At 42.7% G+C, this 20,728-nt stretch overlaps 1 protein-coding gene across 6 annotated transcripts in view; it reads left to right on the forward strand.

Annotated features, from left to right (window-relative positions):
- The window catches only part of GTDC1 (glycosyltransferase like domain containing 1), a 224,532-nt gene that overhangs the window by 95,902 nt on the left and 107,902 nt on the right, over positions 1-20,728 (forward strand). For all 6 annotated transcript variants that reach the window (XM_072122217.1, XM_072122213.1, XM_072122216.1 and 3 more), the window contains one exon: positions 15,411-15,520. In XM_072122217.1, the coding sequence (XP_071978318.1) occupies positions 15,411-15,520 (110 nt within the window). The remainder of the gene's footprint in view (positions 1-15,410; positions 15,521-20,728) is intronic.

Below are 20,728 nucleotides of genomic sequence, written 5' to 3' on the forward strand. Positions count from 1 at the left end.
GTGACTGCACCAGCAGCAAAATAGTGAGTGCAGCTCGGGAGTATAATACAAGATGTAACTCAGGATCAGTACAGGATAAGTAATGTCATGTATGTACACAGTGACTGCAGCAGCAGCAAAATAGTGAGTGCAGCTCTGGGGTATAATACAGGATGTAACTCAGGATCAGTACAGGATAAGTAATGTCATGTATGTACACAGTGACTGCACCACCAGCAAAATAGTGAGTGCAGCTCTGGGGTATAATACAGGATGTAACTCAGGATCAGTACAGGATAAGTAATGTCATGTATGTACACAGTGACTGCACCAGCAGCAGAATAGTGAGTGCAGCTCTGGGGTATAATACAGGATGTAACCGAGGATCAGTACAGGATAAGTAATGTCATGTATGTACACTGTGACTGCAGCAGCAGCAGAATAGTGAGTGCAGCTCTGGGGTATAATACAGGATGTAACTCAGGATCAGTACAGGATAAGTAATGTCGTGTATGTACACAGTGACTGCACCAGCAGCAGAATAATGAGTGCAGCTCTGGGGTATAATACAGGATAAGCAATGTCATTTATGCACCGCTTGCTGTCCATGAGTGTGCGCGCACGTGTCCATGAGTGTGCGCGCACGTGTCCATGAGTGTGCCAGCACGTGTCCATGAGTGTGCCAGCACGTGTCCGTGAGTGTGCGTGCACGTGTCCATGAGTGCGTGTCTATTTGTGTGTCTGAGGTGTGCAGGTATTTGTAGTCTCTGGGTTAATTATTTAGGGGGCAGGGTCAAAAAGACAAAATTAAATCAAATTAAAAAATAAAAATCTGCCTGGGCACAAGCACATGCCGAAACGCAAAGCCACACATCCATCCTTTAGGGTAATACACTACAGCGGTGGGAAGTTTAGACGGCGGCCGCGCACAAGCTGCATTAGGGCTAATTTTGAAAATCTAGCGTGCAGTCAATTTTCCCCGACGCCTGGGGACATACAAGGTAGAAGCTGACAAGAGGAACTCATTTTGTTTAGGTTATTTAGTGCTATGCATCATCCGTGGGCTCCTCCGTGACACGCGGCGATATAAAGCCCCCGAATATTATCACACACTAAAAATTTATGTTGACATTAGATATTTGTTCAATATGTCAGCAGTATTACTTTCATAATCAAACGAGTGAGGGTGGAAGGAAGGAGCGCAGCGGCTGGGGCCCCGGCATTCGCGGAGATCTATCTTTTTAATAACGCTCTATAAGGTTAATATAGTTTACCTTTGAGAGTATACAATGAAAACAAGCAGGGTTAGCGGGAAAAATGACAGAATCCATCCACCCGAGCTGTTTGTTTGCCATTACCTATGTGAACCATGTCGGTTCTGTGGCCCGCATCTGATAGCTATTTGTTGTACAGAGAGAACACGGCATTAAAAAAAAAAAAGAAAAAAAATCAAACTCTTAATACTATTGTGTGCCCATAACCATCTGTCACTGCTAGCCTGGAGATGAGGGAAGATTACCAGGAATAAACACGAGGCTGCAGAGCATCGGTAAAGCCTCCAGGCAAGAAACTCTTGTGGGGACATCAAAGACATTCTAATTCTGAGGCAGTCAAGGATTACAGTGTGTAACCTGTGCTGACAACAGATAAATGAGTGACAATATTGTGCCAGAACGGCTGGATCCTGCACCGGAGCACCGGCCACGACCGGGATGATGATGACCACCGCCTACAACGACCACCGAGATTCTAAGCTCCGGCTGGGATAATTTTATGATAAAAAAAAAAGTAAAATAATAATAATAAAAAAAAAATAGATTTTTTTCTTGCAAATGCCACCGGATCTCGCAAGACATTTACTAGCTACAGGGGTAGCAATCAGTTTCTTTAAAATTCACTATTCCGAGCCCATTAGACTCCTCACACAGCAAGGCTCTGCCGACAAGTATCCGGAGTCTATGCAAATATGAAGGATTGAACTCCTGCCCTTTAATGTTAGGATGCTTTGTCATCTGATTTATGGTAATGAGCCTCGTGGAAATGATGGTTATTTTTTTTTTTTTATATATTTGATTTTTTTTTTTTTGTTCTTTTTTTTTTTTAATTGTGGAATATAAATTACAAACTGAATCCGGCGAACAGGAGGATGAAAAGGGGTGGGGGGGGGGTTGCGTCCGGTGTCGTCTTTGCATCGTGAGTTATTGGTTTGATTAGAGAACGGTAGGAAGAGAATGCGTTGTCCATCATAGGGGGAGGGGGGAAAAAGTTGTAAAGCAAATTTGCAAAACTTTAAAAAACAAAACAACTTCTGCTGGAGTAGCATGCAGGATTGTGAAAGGCACGAGTTGAATTTCAGGGCATGTGAGTTGGAGAATATGTTTTATACTCCAGTTTAAGGGACTTAACCTAATTGGATCACCCATATTATACTTTACCCAGTAAAATTAGCTGTTGCCTGTGGGAGACTCGGGTCATGTGACAAGTCTGCAGCAGGATCCAGAAATTTTAGAGACTTCCTGTGTCCTGCTGGCTTCTGGGGGATGGAGGTGGCCATGGAGGCATAACTGCTGATAACCACTCCCTTATCAGCAGTTGGAAGAGGGACGTGATGAAGTCCTTGACATGCCCCTCCATCCACTGATATAGGAGTGGTTACCATAGCGGCGGCCACAGAAGCCCCCTCCATCCACTGGAAGCCAACAGGACATGGGACATCACAGGAAGCCAAGAGCTTTGCTGCTGTTGGGGTATGTGACCTATGGCTCCTGTGGACTGCAGGCAGACTCTACCGGGGTAAGAACAATATGGGTGACTCTAATTGTTGTACTTGCCCTGGTAAAGTTTCTTATTAGTGGACAACCCTTTTAAAGTAAAATATTTAATGAATGTAGTTACACTGAAATAACGACTGCCAGTGTTTCTGAGGAATGTGTCGCCCTCCTTATTATAATGGAACACGCACCCCACAGTAAACCCTCCGGAGATTCAAGATACGTCTATCTCTCCCTTAGGAATCAGAGGGGCTGCTTACAAGTTTTGGAATGGCATATGGTTCCTGGGGGTCGGTTCTTCCTCCCTTTCCTCCTCCCCCTCCCCCACTACTCCCCCTCCCCTTTCCTTTATTTATTCTCTTTTCATTACTTTGTTCCCTTCCAGTCCTCATTCCTATCGTTTTCTTTCTTTCTTTCTTCCCTCTTTCCTTTTCTTCCCTCCCCCTTCCTTCTTTCTTCCTCTCCACTCCCCACTTCCCCTCAATTGTTCCTGCCTTCTCATTCCTTCTTTCCCCTCCACTTCCCATACTTCCTCCTATCCTTTTCTTTATTGCTCCCTTCCTTTTCCTCCCTTCATTTCCTCTCTCCCTCCTTCCTTCCTTCTTCCCCCCCCTCTGACAACTTCCCTTCCATTTTGCTACCATCTCATTCCTTCTTTCCCTTTCCGCCCTCCCTTCTATCCTCTTCTTTCTTTCTTTTCTCCCTTCCTTCCTTCTTCCTCCCCTCTCCCCACTTCCCTTCCATTGTTCCTACCCGTCTCATTCCTTCTTTCCCTTCCCACCCTTCCCACCCTCCCTTCTATCCTTTTCTTTCTTTTTCCCTTCCTTCCTTCTTCCTCCCCTCTCACACTTCCCTTCCATTGTTCCTACCTGTCTCATTCCTTCTTTCCCTTCCCGCCCTCCCTTCTATCCTTTTCTTTCTTTCTTTCTTTCTTTCTTTCTTTCTTTCTCCCTTCCTTCCTTCTTCCTCCCCTCTCCCCACTTCCCTTCCATTGTTCCTACCCGTTGTTCCTACCCGTCTCATTCCTTCTTTCCCTTCCCGCCCTCCATTCTATCCTTTCTTTCTTTCTTTCTTTCTTTCTTTCTTTCTTTCTTTCTTTCTTTCTTTCTTTCTTCCTTCTTCCTCCCCTCTCACACTGCCCTTCCATTGTTCCTACCTGTCTCATTCCTTCTTTCCCTTCCCGCCCTCCCTTCTATCCTTTTCTTTCTTTCTTCCTTCCTTCCTTTTCCTCCCTTCCTTTCCTTCCTTCCTTCCTTCCTTCCTCCCTCCCTCCTTTCTTCCTTATTTCTCCCCTCTCCCCACTTCCCCTCAATTGTTCCTGCCTTCTCATTCCTTCTTTCCCCTCCACTTCCCATACTTCCTCCTATCCTTTTCTTTATTCCTCCCTTCCTTTCCTTTCTCCCCCTTCCTTCCTTCCTTCCTTCTTCCTCTCCTCTCACCTCTTCCCTTCCATTGTTCCTGCCTTCTCATTACTTCTTTCCTTTAATTTACTGTCCTCCCTCCTATCCTTTTCTTCTTTCCTTTTCCTCCCTTCCTTTCCTTCCTCCCTCCATCCTCTCTCCCTCCTTCCTTCTTTCTCTCCTCTCCCCACTTCCTTTCCATTGTTCTTGCCTTCTCATTCCTTCTTTCCCTTCCCATCCTCCCTCCTAGACTTTTCTTTTTTTTTTCATTTCTTTTCCTCCCTTCCTTTCCTTTCTCCCCCTTCCTTCTTCGTCCCCTCTCACCTCTTCCCTTCCATTGTCTCTGCCTTCTCATTCCTTCTCTCCCTTCCCATCCTCCCTCCTATCCTTTTCTTTCTTTCTTCCTTCCTTTTCCTTCCTTCCTTTCTTTTCCTCCCTTCCTTTCCTTCCTCCCTCCATCCTCTCTCCCTCCTTCCTTCTTCTTCCCCTCTTCTTGCTTCCCTTCCATTGTTCCTGCCTTCTCATTCCTTCTTTCCTTGCATTTACTGTACTCCCTCCTATCCTTTTCTTCTTTCCTTTTCCTCCCTTCCTTTCCTTCCTCCCTCCATCCTCTCTCCCTCCTTCCTTCTTTCTCTCCTCTCCCCACTTCATTTCCATTGTTCTTGCCTTCTCATTCCTTCTTTCCCTTCCCATCCTCCCTCCTAGACTTTTCTTTTTTTTTTCATTTCTTTTCCTCCCTTCCTTTCCTTTCTCCCCCTTCCTTCTTCGTCCCCTCTCACCTCTTCCCTTCCATTGTCTCTGCCTTCTCATTCCTTCTCTCCCTTCCCATCCTCCCTCCTATCCTTTTCTTTCTTTCTTCCTTCCTTTTCCTTCCTTCCTTTCTTTTCCTCCCTTCCTTTCCTTCCTCCCTCCATCCTCTCTCCCTCCTTCCTTCTTCTTCCCCTCTTCTTGCTTCCCTTCCATTGTTCCTGCCTTCTCATTCCTTCTTTCCTTGCATTTACTGTACTCCCTCCTATCCTTTTCTTCTTTCCTTTTCCTCCCTTCCTTTCCTTCCTCCCTCCATCCTCTCTCCCTCCTTTCTTCTTCCTCCCCTCTCCCCATTTCCTTTCCGTTGTTCTTGCCTTCTCATTCCTTCTTTCCCTTCCCATCCTCCCTCCTTGCCGTTTCTTTCTTTTTTCATCTCTTTTCCTCCCTTCTTTTCCTTTCTCCCCCTTCCTTCCTTCTTCCTCCCCTCTCACCACTTCCCTTCCATTGTTCCGGCCTTCTCATTCCTTCTTTCCCTTCTCTTCCTTCCTTCAATGTCTCCCTTTGATCGTTCTGTCTTGCCCCCTCCTCACCTTCTGATTCCTCCACCCTTTTAGTTGTGTGTTTTATTTTTACATCAGGCGGCTTCACACTTTGTATTATTGTGACACCTCATTTACCAGCATTGACAGCCATATGTAGGGGGGTATAAATAACATTATGCTGTTGTAACCCATGTGACACATATTACACATTATCCATCCTCCTGTTCAGAGCTTCTATGGTGGGGCCATTCTCTGGAATGTTTACGTCCTGTTGCCTGGCAACATAAGAGGATTGCGAGGGGTCAGAACGTTACGGAGGTCACGCACATTACATTGATTATTACCATTAATGTTGTTCTTCCTCCTGCTAGAAGGTCTCTAGTAAACTTTATGGCTCTGATAGAAATGTGTTCAATTAGTGTATAGAGAATATACCGATAACACATGGGCCAAACATCAAGGAGAGCGCCGCAAGAATAATATCATCTTATTACTTTGTATTCTCCACAATACACCTAAGAGTAGTTACTGTCAGGCTACAACGGCCTACAGTCCGGGTGTATAGCATTCTCTATAGGTATAAAGATCCTACACTACACTATGTAGAGTCGTCCATACTGTCAAAAGGCAGGAAACTGTCGTCCTCTACTGCTATAGCAGCTGTTTTGGCTTCTTTACCTCTAATTGCCTTGTAATCTGTGTCTGAAGAAGGTCCCGATATGACCCGAAACGTTACCAACTGTTTTTATTAAACTCATAGCAATAAACTATTTCATAAGAGTCTTGAATGTAAGGGAGTGGCGATTTATTTATTTTTAATATTCTAAGACCGATAATTATATTATTATATATTATAAGAGGGTCTGCACACCGCATTTTTGTCGTGCTTCCCGACTATTTCTGATTTGCACCGCATTTAACAGGAGTTTTTGGTGCACACGACCGGATTTTGGCGCAATCTTTCATGCGACACAAATCGGGGGGGCGTGGCCTTTGCACAACCCGACTGATTCGGACTGCGCGTGGGATTTAAAATTCAAAATGTGCCGCAAGATCAAGCATTTACATGCACCGGGAAGAAGAAGGTGAACTCCGGCGGACCTCAGCGGGGAAGAGACACATGCAGGATATCGGGCGCATGATCTTAGTGAATCACCACGGACTTCATCCTCCTCAGACAACGCACCTCGGGGAATCAGTCGGATTGTCTAACGACCACACCCCTGATTTCTGTCGCATGAAAGCCGGCGCCGATGCACCACAATCCGATCACGTGCGCCAAAAACCCCTGTGCAATTCAGGGCAAATCGGAAATATTCGGGAAACACGACAGAAATGCATCCGACGGACCCTTAGTAAATGTGCCCCATTTTGTCAGAAGCTGGTGGCCCCATTTTTTTTCTCCATTATCCATTAACTCCCTTTATGGAAAGTAGCAAAAACCTTTAGCAAAACAAGAAGAGAAAAAAAGGCAAACAGCATTGATTGTGTTCGTCAATGAGGGGAAGATGATCCTGAATGAACTTCTGAAAGAACTGAGCAAAACTCTTAAGGACCCTTATAAAATTGCCCCTAACATAGCCATAAATAAGCCAAAAATAATTCATGCAGTGCAATGTTTTATAGTGTTCCTTTCAAAACCAAAGTCCAAAATCCACCCTCATAAACCTTACTCATAGATCCAGGCACCGGGACTGTGGTAATCATCTTATATTTGTTATCCACCTCCTCCTTTCTTCAACTTTTATAATTATGCTAATGTAGCATCTGTGCTACAGGTTCACAGGCTGTTACACTGTATTACCCTCCCTATAACTCCCTCAGTACTTCCCCCTTCCCTCTGCCTGTTGTTATCTTACTGCAGCAGTGAGAGTTTCAGAGCAGAGTGGGATGGAAAGTGCTCAGAGTCCCAGAGCCCTACAGGCTCATTAGCATAATTTTAAACATTGATTTTAGAAGGAAGGAGACCATGGAAATGTGTTGGACTCCTTATAAGCTTTTCAGATCCTTTCTCTTTCCAATAGATCTTGTGGTTTTTATTCAAGGGCAGCAAAAAAAAAAGTATTTAGCAATGCACCAAAATGGCTAAATTTTACAGGATAATTTTTTTTTTCCCCTACGTTCCAAAGAAAGGAGTCGTCCCCCTGATCATTATTGCCTTCCATCCTCTTCCTCTCGTGTCACCGCTTCTCAGAGTCGCTTCCCATGTTGTAAGTTAAATGTTCGCATTACAAATCCTATATCTAGTCTGTCACTGTGTTTTTTTTTTTTTTTATCATTATGCAAAATGCTTTAAAAAATTCATCTGGTAATGTAACGTGTGGATCTCGGAGAACAAAGTGGATTTTCTTTAGTGAATACTACAAAAGCTCTCTACGGATACATCTTAAAGGCATCATGTTTTCAATAAACTTCAAAACACTTGCACTTTTTCCCAGTGAAATGAAAGGATATTCAAATAGGATGCGAATGGCTTTGAGATGGAGAAAACTAATGAAGTATGCATCCCGGATTACGCCAAATAGGATTCTTTTCTTATTAGATATTAATTAAATCAATTAGGAATTCATGGTGAGAAGGAGAACTAATAGGGGCTGGTGTCCAAAATCATATCCATACTGTAGCCCTATTGTCTGTGTCCTTGCAGACGGCAGAATTTACTCAAGGGACCTCGGTGCCATTTACGTAGAGGGGATGTACAATGTATAGGTGTACTATGGAAATTATGGCTTGTAGTGATGAGATACCTTGTGTTATTAACCTACATTTCTTTAAAAAAAAAAATGGAGGTTTCTTGTGTCATACGAATATGTTTGTCTTTAAAATACTTAATTTTTATTCACATTCAAAGGAGTATTATGGTGCACCATGGGTGTGGCCACAAGGTCCTTCGCAACCTCAACTCAACCTTCGCTATATATTACCAGATGAAAAAATTCGAGATTTCCGCCGTCCTTAACTAGAACCTGACTGCCCACTGTCTTTTGATTGCGTTGCATGCCCGATGTCTATAGCGTTGCTGTAGTTTCTCCTGTTCCCGTATTAATTGCAGGAGCAGGACCAGGTCTTTGACCGTAAGCCACAGCTAGAGACCCTAGGGCAGTGGTGGCGAACCTATGGCACGGGTGCCAAAGGCGGCACTCTGAGCCCTTTCTGTGGGCACCCGGGCCATCACCCCAGCACACCAGACAGGACTCAAAGAATTTTACAGCAGTTCCATGCAACTTGGAAGCAAAGATTCTGCTTTCAGTGATATTTTAAAGTGACTTACTTGGCTACTTGGGACTGTAGGAAGAGGGAGAATGTGTAGAAAGGGCCTAATTAATCTTTGGAGGACCTCTTGCTGGCCCCATGATTCTCTTTGTACAGAGGTACACTGGAAAGAAGCTAAAATGATGCAAAGTTTCCCTCCTTCTTTCTACTGTGTTGGTGTCCTCAGGAGGCCAGTATGATTGAACATTGTTAAGGAAGAGACAGCAATAAGTTACTGCTTTCATTTTTGGTCAGCACCTCGCGATAAATGAGGGTTTGTGGTTGCAGTATGGGCACTCGGGCACTAAAAGGTTCGCCATCACTGCCTTAGGGAGAAGGAGAGGTGGTCTGTTGTCACTTCTTCCTTCTCCTTTCTTTACTGCACAGCGCTGGAGTACCGTTATGCTGCCAATGCAGGAACCCCGGGGCCGCCGGCTCTATAGTTCCAACTGTCATGTGACCAACAACTCTGAAAAGGTTAAGCAAAGCTGCTGTCTCTGCCCCATACATCTGCCCTCATAGGGGCTTGTTTTCCCCTGTAACTGGGGGCCTTATAGTTGCCCCAGTGACAGTGGAAAACTTGCAAGGAAAAAAAAATTATTACAAATACTGTCCCCCAGGAATCTACAGAAGTAGATGTGATGGTAGATTCCTCCTCCTGCGTCTACCCCATTCTAAAATTTAATATTCCTGGAAATTAACCTAACTCGTTGAAAATATTTTAGTAAAATGTAATTAACTTGCTAAGGCTACTACATGCGGCGTGTCTCTGGCTCCCGTATCGGCATCAGGCAGTAGCTCCATAGAAGTCGGCAGTGTAGACACAAAGATGAAGAGTAGTGCTGAGAGGAGGCGCAAGGAGGCGGCACTACTACTGGGGCCTTAGCAGGTAATTTACATATTACAAAGATAAAGTTTTTAACAAATTATGTTGGGTTCCAGGATTACTAAATTACAGTCTAGTCTAGTAAAAGCTTAGTGGGCCTCGATATAGTCCGCCATTATTGTGCCGTTCAAGGGGCTGTCCAGGTAATAAAATATGTAATATGTGACTGAGGGGGCCTTAAAAATAATAAAGAGCATATACTTACCTCTCTTTCCGATCCAGTTCGGCTGCCTGAAACTGATGCTGTAGCAGACACGCTGCTTTGGTTGGTACCTCATCGCCCGTCTCTATAAGAAGAGACTTGGCAATTACGGCCAGCACCACAGCTGAACAGGAGCCGGGAGAGAGGTAAGTATATGCTCTCTATTATTTTTAAAAAGTCCCCAGCCATATATCATTTTTTTTTTTTTATATATACCTTTAATTGTTTCTTTATTTGAAGAATCAGATGTACACTGAGCCTAACTGTTCATGAACTGACCAAGACGTTACCGGTAACGTCGCCATGCTTGGTGTAGTTGTTAGGATTTTACCATAATGTGATGGGGGGGGGGCATAACTTTTAAGGAGTCTTCCGAATATACGATAATTACACTGGTCTTACATTCCTTTGAAGGTTTCTATGTAGCCCTGTGTGCTCTCTATACGGCGTCTTAGACGAGGTGGCTTGTCCCCACATGACTTTCCCAAATTGCCAAAGACAATATTAATGACTAATGGAAGACATATTTACTCCTGATACCGGTCCTCGTCTCTGCTCCAAAGTATTAAACTACAATCCTTCTACTGGATATTTCCATCATCCCGAAGATCTGCGTTTCAGATACAGGTATGTTATCTATTAGCCAGAATACTTGGGACTTACGGTTTTCCGGATGAGAGTTTTTCTTCATAATTGGGATCACTGTTCCATATTTGCAGGTTAACCCTTGATATCCGTATCACACCACTGGTATCGGGATGAAAAGCTTCACACCTTGGTGCCAACTGCATATGGACTTAATTTATTAGGTTTTAGTGTCTCTGCCAATGTTGAAAATTCCAAAATTGATGTTTCCCCTCTATGTAGAGAATTTACATTTGTGATCATAGCAGCGTAAACCCTGTTACATATATTTATATCTACTTCTGTTCCCATCCAAGACTTTCCAGCGTATTTGATGATAGTGGTCGTTTTACAACAGTTGGGCACTGGTTGGTTCTGTTCACACAGCAGATTTTGGAGCAGATTATGAGGTGACCCACCATTTTTATCCACCATTTTTAATTGGGTGCTGACCCTACTCTCTGGGTATAAACTTGCAGCCGGAGTGGAAGAACGGGACATCCTTTCATTGCCACGTCCGTTTCTTGGGGCCACAGAAGTAGGAATAGTGATGTCACTGCTGAATGGTACTGTTACAGTGATCACTGATTGGTGACTGTTGGTTATATCTCAGTGTGTACTTTTTTTTAGGACCAGGTTTTGTGCGTTATTCTTGATATCACATGAAACAATGACCAAGACTCGGGCAACTTCTCAGATTTGAGCTCATGTTTTTCCTAAGCATTTGTTCTACAATCTTCTCCCTACTCTTAAAGGGAACTTGTCATCAGCAATTGACCTAATAAACCACTACCAGAGTATTGTCAAGCAGCGTAACACCTTCTAGTTATTGTTTCTTTCATGGTCCGGTGTGGTGGCATCATCCAGAAAATCAACTTGGAATTGAGATGTAAATTGGTTGTATATAGTCAAGTACGAGGAGAGTTTAACACTGAAGTCAAGGTGAGGAGCACTGAAAGCCTCCTCCTCTGTGATTGAAATCATGAATGGGACTTCAGGAGATCTGGTTAGTTAGGTCTCTGGATTCAGGACCATCAATTACAATGAAGGAGGCTTTCTGAGGAAGAAAAAGCTTGACTTCAGTGTTAAAATCTCCGCCTACTTGACTTTATACAACCAGTTTACATCTCACTTTAAAGTGAATTTTCTTGATGATTCCTCCACACTGGGTCATGAAAGAAACATGATCTAGAAGGTGTTTGGCTGCTTGTCAACAGATAGGTAGTGGTTTATTAGGTGAATTTCTGATGACCGGTTCCCATTAAGGTAGCTTTATACATGTATAAGATGAATATCATTAAGTTTGCCAATTACAGCACCACCAGCCAACAATCTTTTATGCCTGATGGTGTCCTGGTTATTGTCTGGTGACAAAAAATGGAGGAAAAAGCTTTGGGATGTAAAATTTTAACATATCCAAGTGTTTTGCTCAATGGAAAGATGAGCCGCAAAATGGGCCGCAGCTTAATACCTTCTCCCCGTAAATCAATCTGTAATTGAAAAAACTCCATCAATATCGGTAAATATATTACTCAGACGATAGGTCGTGATGGGGAAGTGCCTAGATGGTTATGGAGATTGTTTCTAAGGGGTCGACAGCGTGGAAGGCGGAATTAAAAGGCCATAAGAGTGTAAACGAAGGACCACACGGTCATGTGTTGTATTGCTTTCTAGTACTATGGTAAATGGTCACCAACAATGGATGTATCCATTATTTAATTCATATAGTAGAACTATAACACATCAAAATAGTGGATTCACCATTGCCCTTAGGTCATGGACTGGAAAATGCAACGGAGAGTTGACAGAAAAAAAGAAAAAATAGAACCCCCAATTTTTTGTCCTTTAATAAATCCTATTTTTCTCCTATAGTCGTAAAACCCAATAAATAATGGACAACGGGCATCATTTTTGGATGTTTACCTTCTAACCTGCCATCAACATTTCTCTACTTTCAAGGGCTTTGCCTTTCCTGCATATTCTTGGTGTGAAAATCTAATTCTTTCTGAAATGAGGGAAAAAAAGGGGAGGCGATGGAGCCTGTGTCCTTGTTGCCCTGGAAACAGATTTATTTATTAAAGGGTAGAACTAAAATGAGCTAATATACCACATACCTGCACGTCGACAAACTCCTATTCCAGCTTTAGTTGACAATTAAGTCCTGGACAGCTACAGCCAGGGGTTAATGTTACTCATTAGAAGAACTGGGTCATTACTGGCAAATCAAGCCACTTACTGCAGCCGGGCTTAAAATGCAAAAAAAAAAAATCCTGCGTGTCGACTAGTGAGATTTTTATGTTAATTAACCTTATTTTCTATGATTATATATATATATGTATATGTACTGGGCTGTGTATCAGTTAATTAAAAAAAAAACACGGAAAAAAAAAAACATCGAGTTTACTTCTTTCAACTCGTTATTTTCCCTTGTCTTTGAAATGGTTTCATTATTTCATAGCAAATGCCTGTGTCTATATGACAAGCAAAACGGGTATTAAAACTAAGAAGAGACACATCATGGAAATCAGTTTGATCACAGGGGAATGAGTAAATAAAGCTGCGGAAATGGGAAGAAATAAGCTTTGCTAATACCTCACCTAAGGAGCGCAATGTAAACCCGGCGGAGATTTTGTAGGTGTTCCTCGGTTGCCTGTTTATCCAGTACTTGACCTTCAACCAGAGAAAGTTTGTTACAACTTTGTAGAACTTTTTGCTTGTTGTTTACTTTTTGTTATTTGTTGATCTTTTTTTTCTTATAGCCTTGAGCCAAAGTGACTTTCGATCATAGAGGACATTGAGCGACAAATTTCACAAAGAGCTTCTTAATGTTATGCAATGTTCTGGAACAAGACACTTGGATAAATCAGGTCTTGCTACACAATGCTACATACAAAAATAGGACTTTATTCATGCCATGTCCACAAAGTTTTTTTGGTATGCATTGTTTTCCATACAAAAAGTCTCCCACTGTCAGAGACTCAAACTGATCTCAATTATTGAGATCTCAAGATGAAGGACAACCTGGGAGGTTGTAGTGAGAGTCCCAGGTGAGGGGGTCTCTCGGGTAGGTGGGAAAAGACAAAAGAGAAAGACAAGGGAACAAAACCCTAGTGTAAATGTCCCTATAGACAATCTAATAGATTGCACTCACCTGGTGTAAGAATGAAAATGCAGTCCTGCTGTAGTAGTCGAAATCCTCCAGGATTATTGACGCTCCAGGGTGTCCAAAGGGTGTAGATACAGGATATAATTCCAGAAAGATGAGGACTGAGGCGCTCAAGAATGAGTGATGGATACAGTATTCATCACTCATTCCTGCAAACAGAGCACCTCAATCGTCATCTTTCTGGAATTATACCTTGTAATTATTAAGACCTGAGAACCTGGATTTTATTTGTGGGCCCCATGGCCCCCATGGCACATTCACTTACCTGTCCGACGAAGTTTACCGAAAGTGCATTGTCCGTGTATAATGCCCTGTGCCGCGATTCACTAAGATCCTGCGCCCGATATCCTGCATGTGTCGCTTCCCCGCTCAGGTCCCCGGAGTTCACCTTCTTCTTCCTGTTGCGTGTAAGTGCATTGTCTTGCGACACAATTTGAAAGTCAAATCCTTCTCTCAGTCCGAATCAGTCGGATCATCCCCCAATTTTTGTCACATGGAAGCCAACGCAGCTGCGCCAAAAACCAATCGCGTGCGACACAATCCCAGCGCAGACACCTGTTAAATACCTGTAATCCCTAGAAGATGTCGGAAAATCCCTTGAAAGTGTGCGCACGTAAATAAGCCCCTATATGTCCGGTTTCAGAAATCTATTGCCTTATGTGAATACTTAGGAAACAGTTTCATTGACCATCTAATGTATATTGGGCCTTCAGACTCTCCCTCAACTCTCTGCTAATGGCAAATATTGTTTGGCCAAATCAGGAGAAATAGCCACACAGCGGGGTCAATAAGGAGTCATAGGACTATCAATCCTTCCTAAATCTGTTAGATTGAGAACCACAACGCATGAACATATTTTTTCCGTGAGAGGCTAAGTTTTCTCCAGTTTTTATTGCACTTTTCCTCATGGACTCCTCCTTCCTTGAAAACCATTTTTCAGACCACCAGTAATTTATTAGAAAAACTGCGTGGTGGAGAACTTCTCCAAGTGTTCAGCATGTACAACATCTATAAAAACCCATCCAGATATAATGTCCCAGTCTCAAGTCAATTCTCCACTGGTTTTGCCTTCAAAGTTAATGGATACTGACTTTTGATACTGTCTGTCTGTCTATGCGTCTTTACTTTTGCACTGGGGAAATAAATGGGAGCAGAGGTCTCCGAGGTTCTGTGAGTTACGGCAATTATTAAAATTGTTTGCAGGATTCGAAAGCGCTGTTACAATATTTCCCCGCTGATTTTTTTTGTCATCCCCCCCCTATGAGATCTGCAACCGAACCTTCAGCTGCAGTCATTTATCTCTAACTGGCATTTTAGCCTCAATTTTCCTCTTAACCTGCTCGGAAATCTAGTGGCTGGTAACATCACATCCAGTGTGTGGCTGAAATCTCTTTTGTTGATAATTCAACAAAACTTCTTTCTCAAACTCTTTCTCCGCAACGTTTCTCTCGATTTGCTAACCGTAGCCAAGAGCATCGAAAGACTCAGATCTAAACCTTGAATTACCTGGAGAGAAAACTCCTCTAAATGGAAAAACAAGTGTTACGTTATCTAAGCATTAGCTCTGATGACCACGTGAACTCTTCAACTTGAACATACACCATGGAAAAACCTTGATTGTGCAATGATCAGAAGCCAATGGCTTCCAGCTAAAAAGTACTCGTAACCTTCTACGCAGTCGAGGAGTGAAGAATCGGGGCCATAGGGCGAAAGCATTAAATGCTTTTGAAATACCTCCGGCCCCCGAAAATGATCTCCTCAGAACGAGAACCTCAGCCGTCTCCCTCGTGAGTTTTTTTTATCTTCCCAAGTAAACATATTTTCTTTTTCCTTTCATTTAGGGAACATGATAAAGATCCAGAGACTTTCTTCAAAATTATGATGAAACTGAAAGACCAGGGGCTGCCATTCTGCCTGTCGGTGCTCGGGGAGACATTCACTGATGTACCAGGTATATATTCAGTGTTTGCTCTTATTATAGAGTGTAATTAAGTGTTTTTACCGTAAACCCTACAGAAATGATTTTATTTGGATATTTCCACAGTCTTTCATTGCTCACGGTGGGATTTTTCTTGGCAGGTCACGAGAACCTGTCGATCTTAGGTATAGTGTAGACTCACAAATGCTCACGATTTAATTTTCGTTCAAGAAACAAATAAGTTGACAACCAGATTGTTTTCTTCAGCTCCATTGTTGGAACTAGGGATATCATAGAGGGCGGACTTTGGGAGTTTTTGAAATGGGGGCTTTGATTTGCCCCATTTCGAATTCTCACTGGTAAGGAAAGAGAAATCCTCGGAACTTGTAATGTGTCCAGAGAAGTTAATTTAAGTAGGCCCTCGGAGGGATGCATTGGCTTAAAGTTTAATTATAAAGGGGTTTTCCAGGCAAATGAAAGAATTTTTAAAAACACCTAAACCTGGAGGCCCTATCCAACTGTAACTGTGTTTTCTCAGTTGGGGATCCATCAACTATAGAGCAGTGGTGATCATGGGGCATCGGGGTTAGACCCTTTCGGTAATAGATTGATGGCCAATACTACGCACATGAGTTCAACATTTCCTTTAAGTGCTATACTTTGAAGTGTAGACCATGGAGGGAGCCGCATGCTTTTGTGTATGAGATTTCTAAGTTGCTTCTGATGTATACAGCAGTCTGTTTTGAGCCTCCACGTCGTATAATACCTTCACTGTTGTCATATAATGCGCAATATGAATGAACATGAAAAATGTATGAGTTTATATACCGGACGTGTACTCGCCAAATATTTAAAGAAAATGAGTTGCTTTGTTTGTTCATCGCTTTGGGCAAAGATGTTTATTGGATTTGTTGAGTGTTTTTAATAATATCACTCCCAAGCAGGATTCACAGGGAAAATTTTCATCTCGTACAGGTCTAGAATCGCACATCACGACGGACTGTCGGCTCCGCGTCAGCCAGGAGTAAATTGTCTGATTGAGGATAATTAACCAGAATAATTAGTATATACAAACCTCTCATTATATGACAAGCGCTCATCGTAGACCTGTAACCTGCGCTTCCCACGAAACAGACGACATGAACACATGTTTATGTTTTCTATGTGCCGGTGTGCACCTATGGAAGGTATACTCTCCTAACGCCCACGTTATTGACGCTCATTTACATGGAATACACCTGGCCACATTATATTTATGTAGTTTACAGTAAATCTTGAAGTTCTGGTGTCCTTACGAGGCAAGTTGGCAAATGTGGTGTTACTTGGGCCCTAAGGCATTTTCGTAATACTGGCATTTTCGTAATACATAGCTTTCTTCCGAATGGCAGAGCAATTGGTCTGCTTGATCTGTCCAGAGGAGGCAACAAATAAATCTGCCCCTGACTGCAAGTAAAGGGTTTATCCAATGTGACCTCATTTTATGATCTCTGGGGTTTCAACTTCTGAGATCCTCACTTATCATGAGAGTATATGGGCTACAGCACTGAATTAGGTTTCGTTATACAGCGATCTCTACCTGGCCCCATCCACTTGATTCCAGGTCATGGAAAAGTTGCTGGCCAAAGCACTAATTCTTGAAGAGCTTTTCCAGCCCCCTTTTTTTAACATTGATAACCTATTAAAAGGATAGGTCAAAACTATGAGATCATTGGGCTTCGACAATTAGGATCCCCAGTGGTTGATTAATTCTGCCTGCCCCCGGATCAATACATAACTGGTGTGGTGGACAAGCTGTGTTACTGCATCTCAGCTCCAATTCCTTACCTGTAGTAGCGGAGCCAACAAAGTCTTATTGAATGGTACAGAAGCTGTTCCACAGTCACAGAGCACAACCAGTGTACATTGACTGGAGGCTTCGGCCAGACTTCTGTATAGCTTCTGACAGAAGCAGTGCCAACACCTAGAATGGAAGCCATTATGCAAAGATTCAGCCATCGTTCTAAGAATCCAGTCTTCAGGGGAGCCTATTGACACTCCTGTAGGTCTCAATATATATTCAGCATGGCATTGTGGATTGTACCACTCTTGCCATCTGCAATACCCGTCTTTCCAGCTGAACCCTTGATGATGGCACCTCTATCATGTATGAACTCAACTTTAAATACATTGCTATTAGGTCAGATAAGGAACATTGTGTTCTTAGACTACGGGACTACACATTGTGCCCATCACTAATTGTGTCTTCGCTTGTCAGGCACACACATATGCTAATGCCTCTTCTCTCCACAAAGCGCAGCCATCTTTCCCGGCAGGGTTAAAGCCTTCTGTCGGTTTTTTGGTGAAGACGTCGAGATGAGAAGAGTTGCCAACGCTTCAGACAACCTTTTTGAAATATAATTGGAAACAGAGAGGTGGATTAAACAGGGAAAATCTCTTTATGCTCTAATCATATGGATCCCATCCAGATAACATTTGGGACCTTTCGGAGATTGTGATGAGAGGGTGGAGCAGGTGAAATGCCAGAAGATGACATCAGTATTGGCGACACACGCGTATAAGTCAGCATGATCTATCTCCCTTTTGGGTGCTGTTAAAAATCACAGCACGTGTTTGCCCAGGAACATTGCTCTCCTACCTGTATAGGATCATGATATTCATTTTAGAATGATTTATTTTATTTTTGGGAGGCCATGATTTCTCCTCTTCTGTTTAGTCATCTACTTTTTATGATTGTCAGTTCCTAGGAAAGCTTGGTACCAACTGTTACAGTTCCTGTTGTGCTGTGGCTAGGATAGGTCATTAAGAGGCAATCAGAGGGGGTTCACACCACTGGTGATCAGTTTTTGGATACTATGGTTGCAGCCAGACTGCTCCGTCCATACTGTATCAACCCCAAGGCAGAACACTGTGTTCATTACAGATAAACATCAGGAAGATTTCCAAAAATCATAAACAATTTTGTATAAATAGAACCAATGCATTGTATGTGTTTCCATGGTAGAGAAACCTATTGTGTCCACACAAGGTGAACATACCAAAGCATAGATCATATAAAAAAGGATCATGTGAAAAAATCTTTATTGGTTAAACATACAAAAGAATATCAATGAACAAAGTATAAAAATGTGCAACCACCAGGTATTGGTGCGCGGACAAGAGAGACAACCCTCATGGCATTACAGAGACCGAATCACTAAGTATTGTTAGTAGTGGCTTAGACCACACTCAATTGCAGTGTGAAATGTATCAACTGAAGCAACCCCTGCTTCATTACATGAAGTGCAACAGTGTGGACAGCCTAAAACAAGCAAAGAAGGCTCATTTGAGCCGAAACGCCCGTCGGGGCCGGAGTCACCCAGGGCACAGACACCAATCCAACCAACAATATGGATAAGAAAGCATTCTTTGCTTGCGCCGGCTTGCATGCGACAGAAGTCGGGGGCGTGGCCATCGGACAACCCGACGGATTCAGAATTTAAAAACGAAATTGTGTCACAAGATCATCACTTACATGCACCAGGAAGAAGGTGAACTCCGGCGGACCTGAGCGGGGAAGCGACACATGAAGGAAATTGGACGCACGACCTTAGTGAATCGCGGCACACCCGAATCGCGGAGATCGCGTCAGGACCGGGTAAGTAAATCTGCCCCATAGTACTCAGTAAGGTTGTTCTCATACATCTGACCATCTGGATAAGCCAGTGAAGATATCTACCTTATTTTGGAATATAATACCAGACTTACCAGGAAGACCAACATTGAGGTGGAGCATAAGCACTAGAAGAGCAAACTTGTTAACAAAAAATGTCTTAAGTCCGATTCTGCTGATATCAGCCAGTATCCATTACCGGACAAGGTAACCAAAATTGCCCAAACATCCAAACATGGCATTATAGGTGATTAGAGGAAACTCAAGGAATTGTGTTTAACCGGTTTTCCCAAGATTGAAGTAATGTCGTTTTAATGTTTGTGGAGATTTGTCTTTTCTCAATCTGGTTTATTAGTGATGCACTTAGGAAATAGAATAGTGTGACGAGCAGTCCTCTCCATCATAGGTTGGATCAACTAGGGAAATGTGCCTGGTAATTACATTTTCCTCATAATTGCTGCTCTTAGATGGAAGATGATATCACTTCACTCAGTTAAAACATCTTACTTAAGTCTTCTTGGGCCTGTGTGACTTTTGGGTATCTCCGAGTACTTACGAGATGCGTGTTATTAATTATCTTTACATCTCAGATTGAGATCCCTTGTAATGTGTCTACCTATGATGGGCTGTAATCAGCGATGGCTTATTTAAACTATTCTCATCCATTATTCATAGAGGGGGCAGCCATATTGTCTACTGGGCTTCACATTAGTATTGAGATGAGATGGTCAAGTTTTAAAAGCGTTTTTCTGAAACACCTCAAGTTTTTTGGGTTCATCACAATTCTAGATAAATTCAAGGTTTGGTTTTCTGTCGACTCTTCTGTTGTGGTAATTTAAAAGGCGAAATGTGGCAAGTTTTATGTTGAGGGCCACAAATTCCACTCTGTTTGTGGCCAATTTCTCCAAACCGAAGGGGGGTGTAGCCCCTTCATATAAGAGACAAACTAAAAACTTGCTTCCAGTTCTCTATCAGGAATAAGGCAATCCCATTCGCTAGATTGTTGGGATTTTTATGAATTGATCTGGACACCCCCCCCCCCTCTTCTTTTTTGGGATGGCCAATGTTCTGTGAGTAGGGTTACTACTCCCCCATGATAAATCTTCTTTGGAACCACATCTTGATATTTTATGGCTAATAGTAATTGATCAGGTCTAATTCTTTGAAAATGTGTTGGATAAATTGAAGATGAGATTTTATTAGGCTTCAACATTGGGCTGCATGGTCAGGGAGGATTATGATGGGGACACAGTAGTGGATTATAATATAGGCAGTTTGGGACTTCTAGGGTGCCCATGGCCACACAAACCACCCTTCAAATTTTATACTCAGGAAGACCTTCACCCAAGAAATCCTGTTCCTGCTCTCAATACACTTGAAGGACCTCCAAAGGTTCTGAAACTGCAGGCTGAAGGGACATAAACTCCTTTCCTCAAGAAGCTAGTGTAGGATTCCATGTAGGAAATGGATTCCAGAATTGTAGGGGCTATAATAGGGGACTGTAACTTATAATAACATGACACAGAATAAAACAGAATGTTTACTGTATAGCTCTACAGAAACTGTCTCCATGGTAACAGACAACAAACAGA

This window comes from Engystomops pustulosus, chromosome 8 (assembly GCF_040894005.1).
Source record: "Engystomops pustulosus chromosome 8, aEngPut4.maternal, whole genome shotgun sequence".
Taxonomy (NCBI): domain Eukaryota; kingdom Metazoa; phylum Chordata; class Amphibia; order Anura; family Leptodactylidae; genus Engystomops; species Engystomops pustulosus.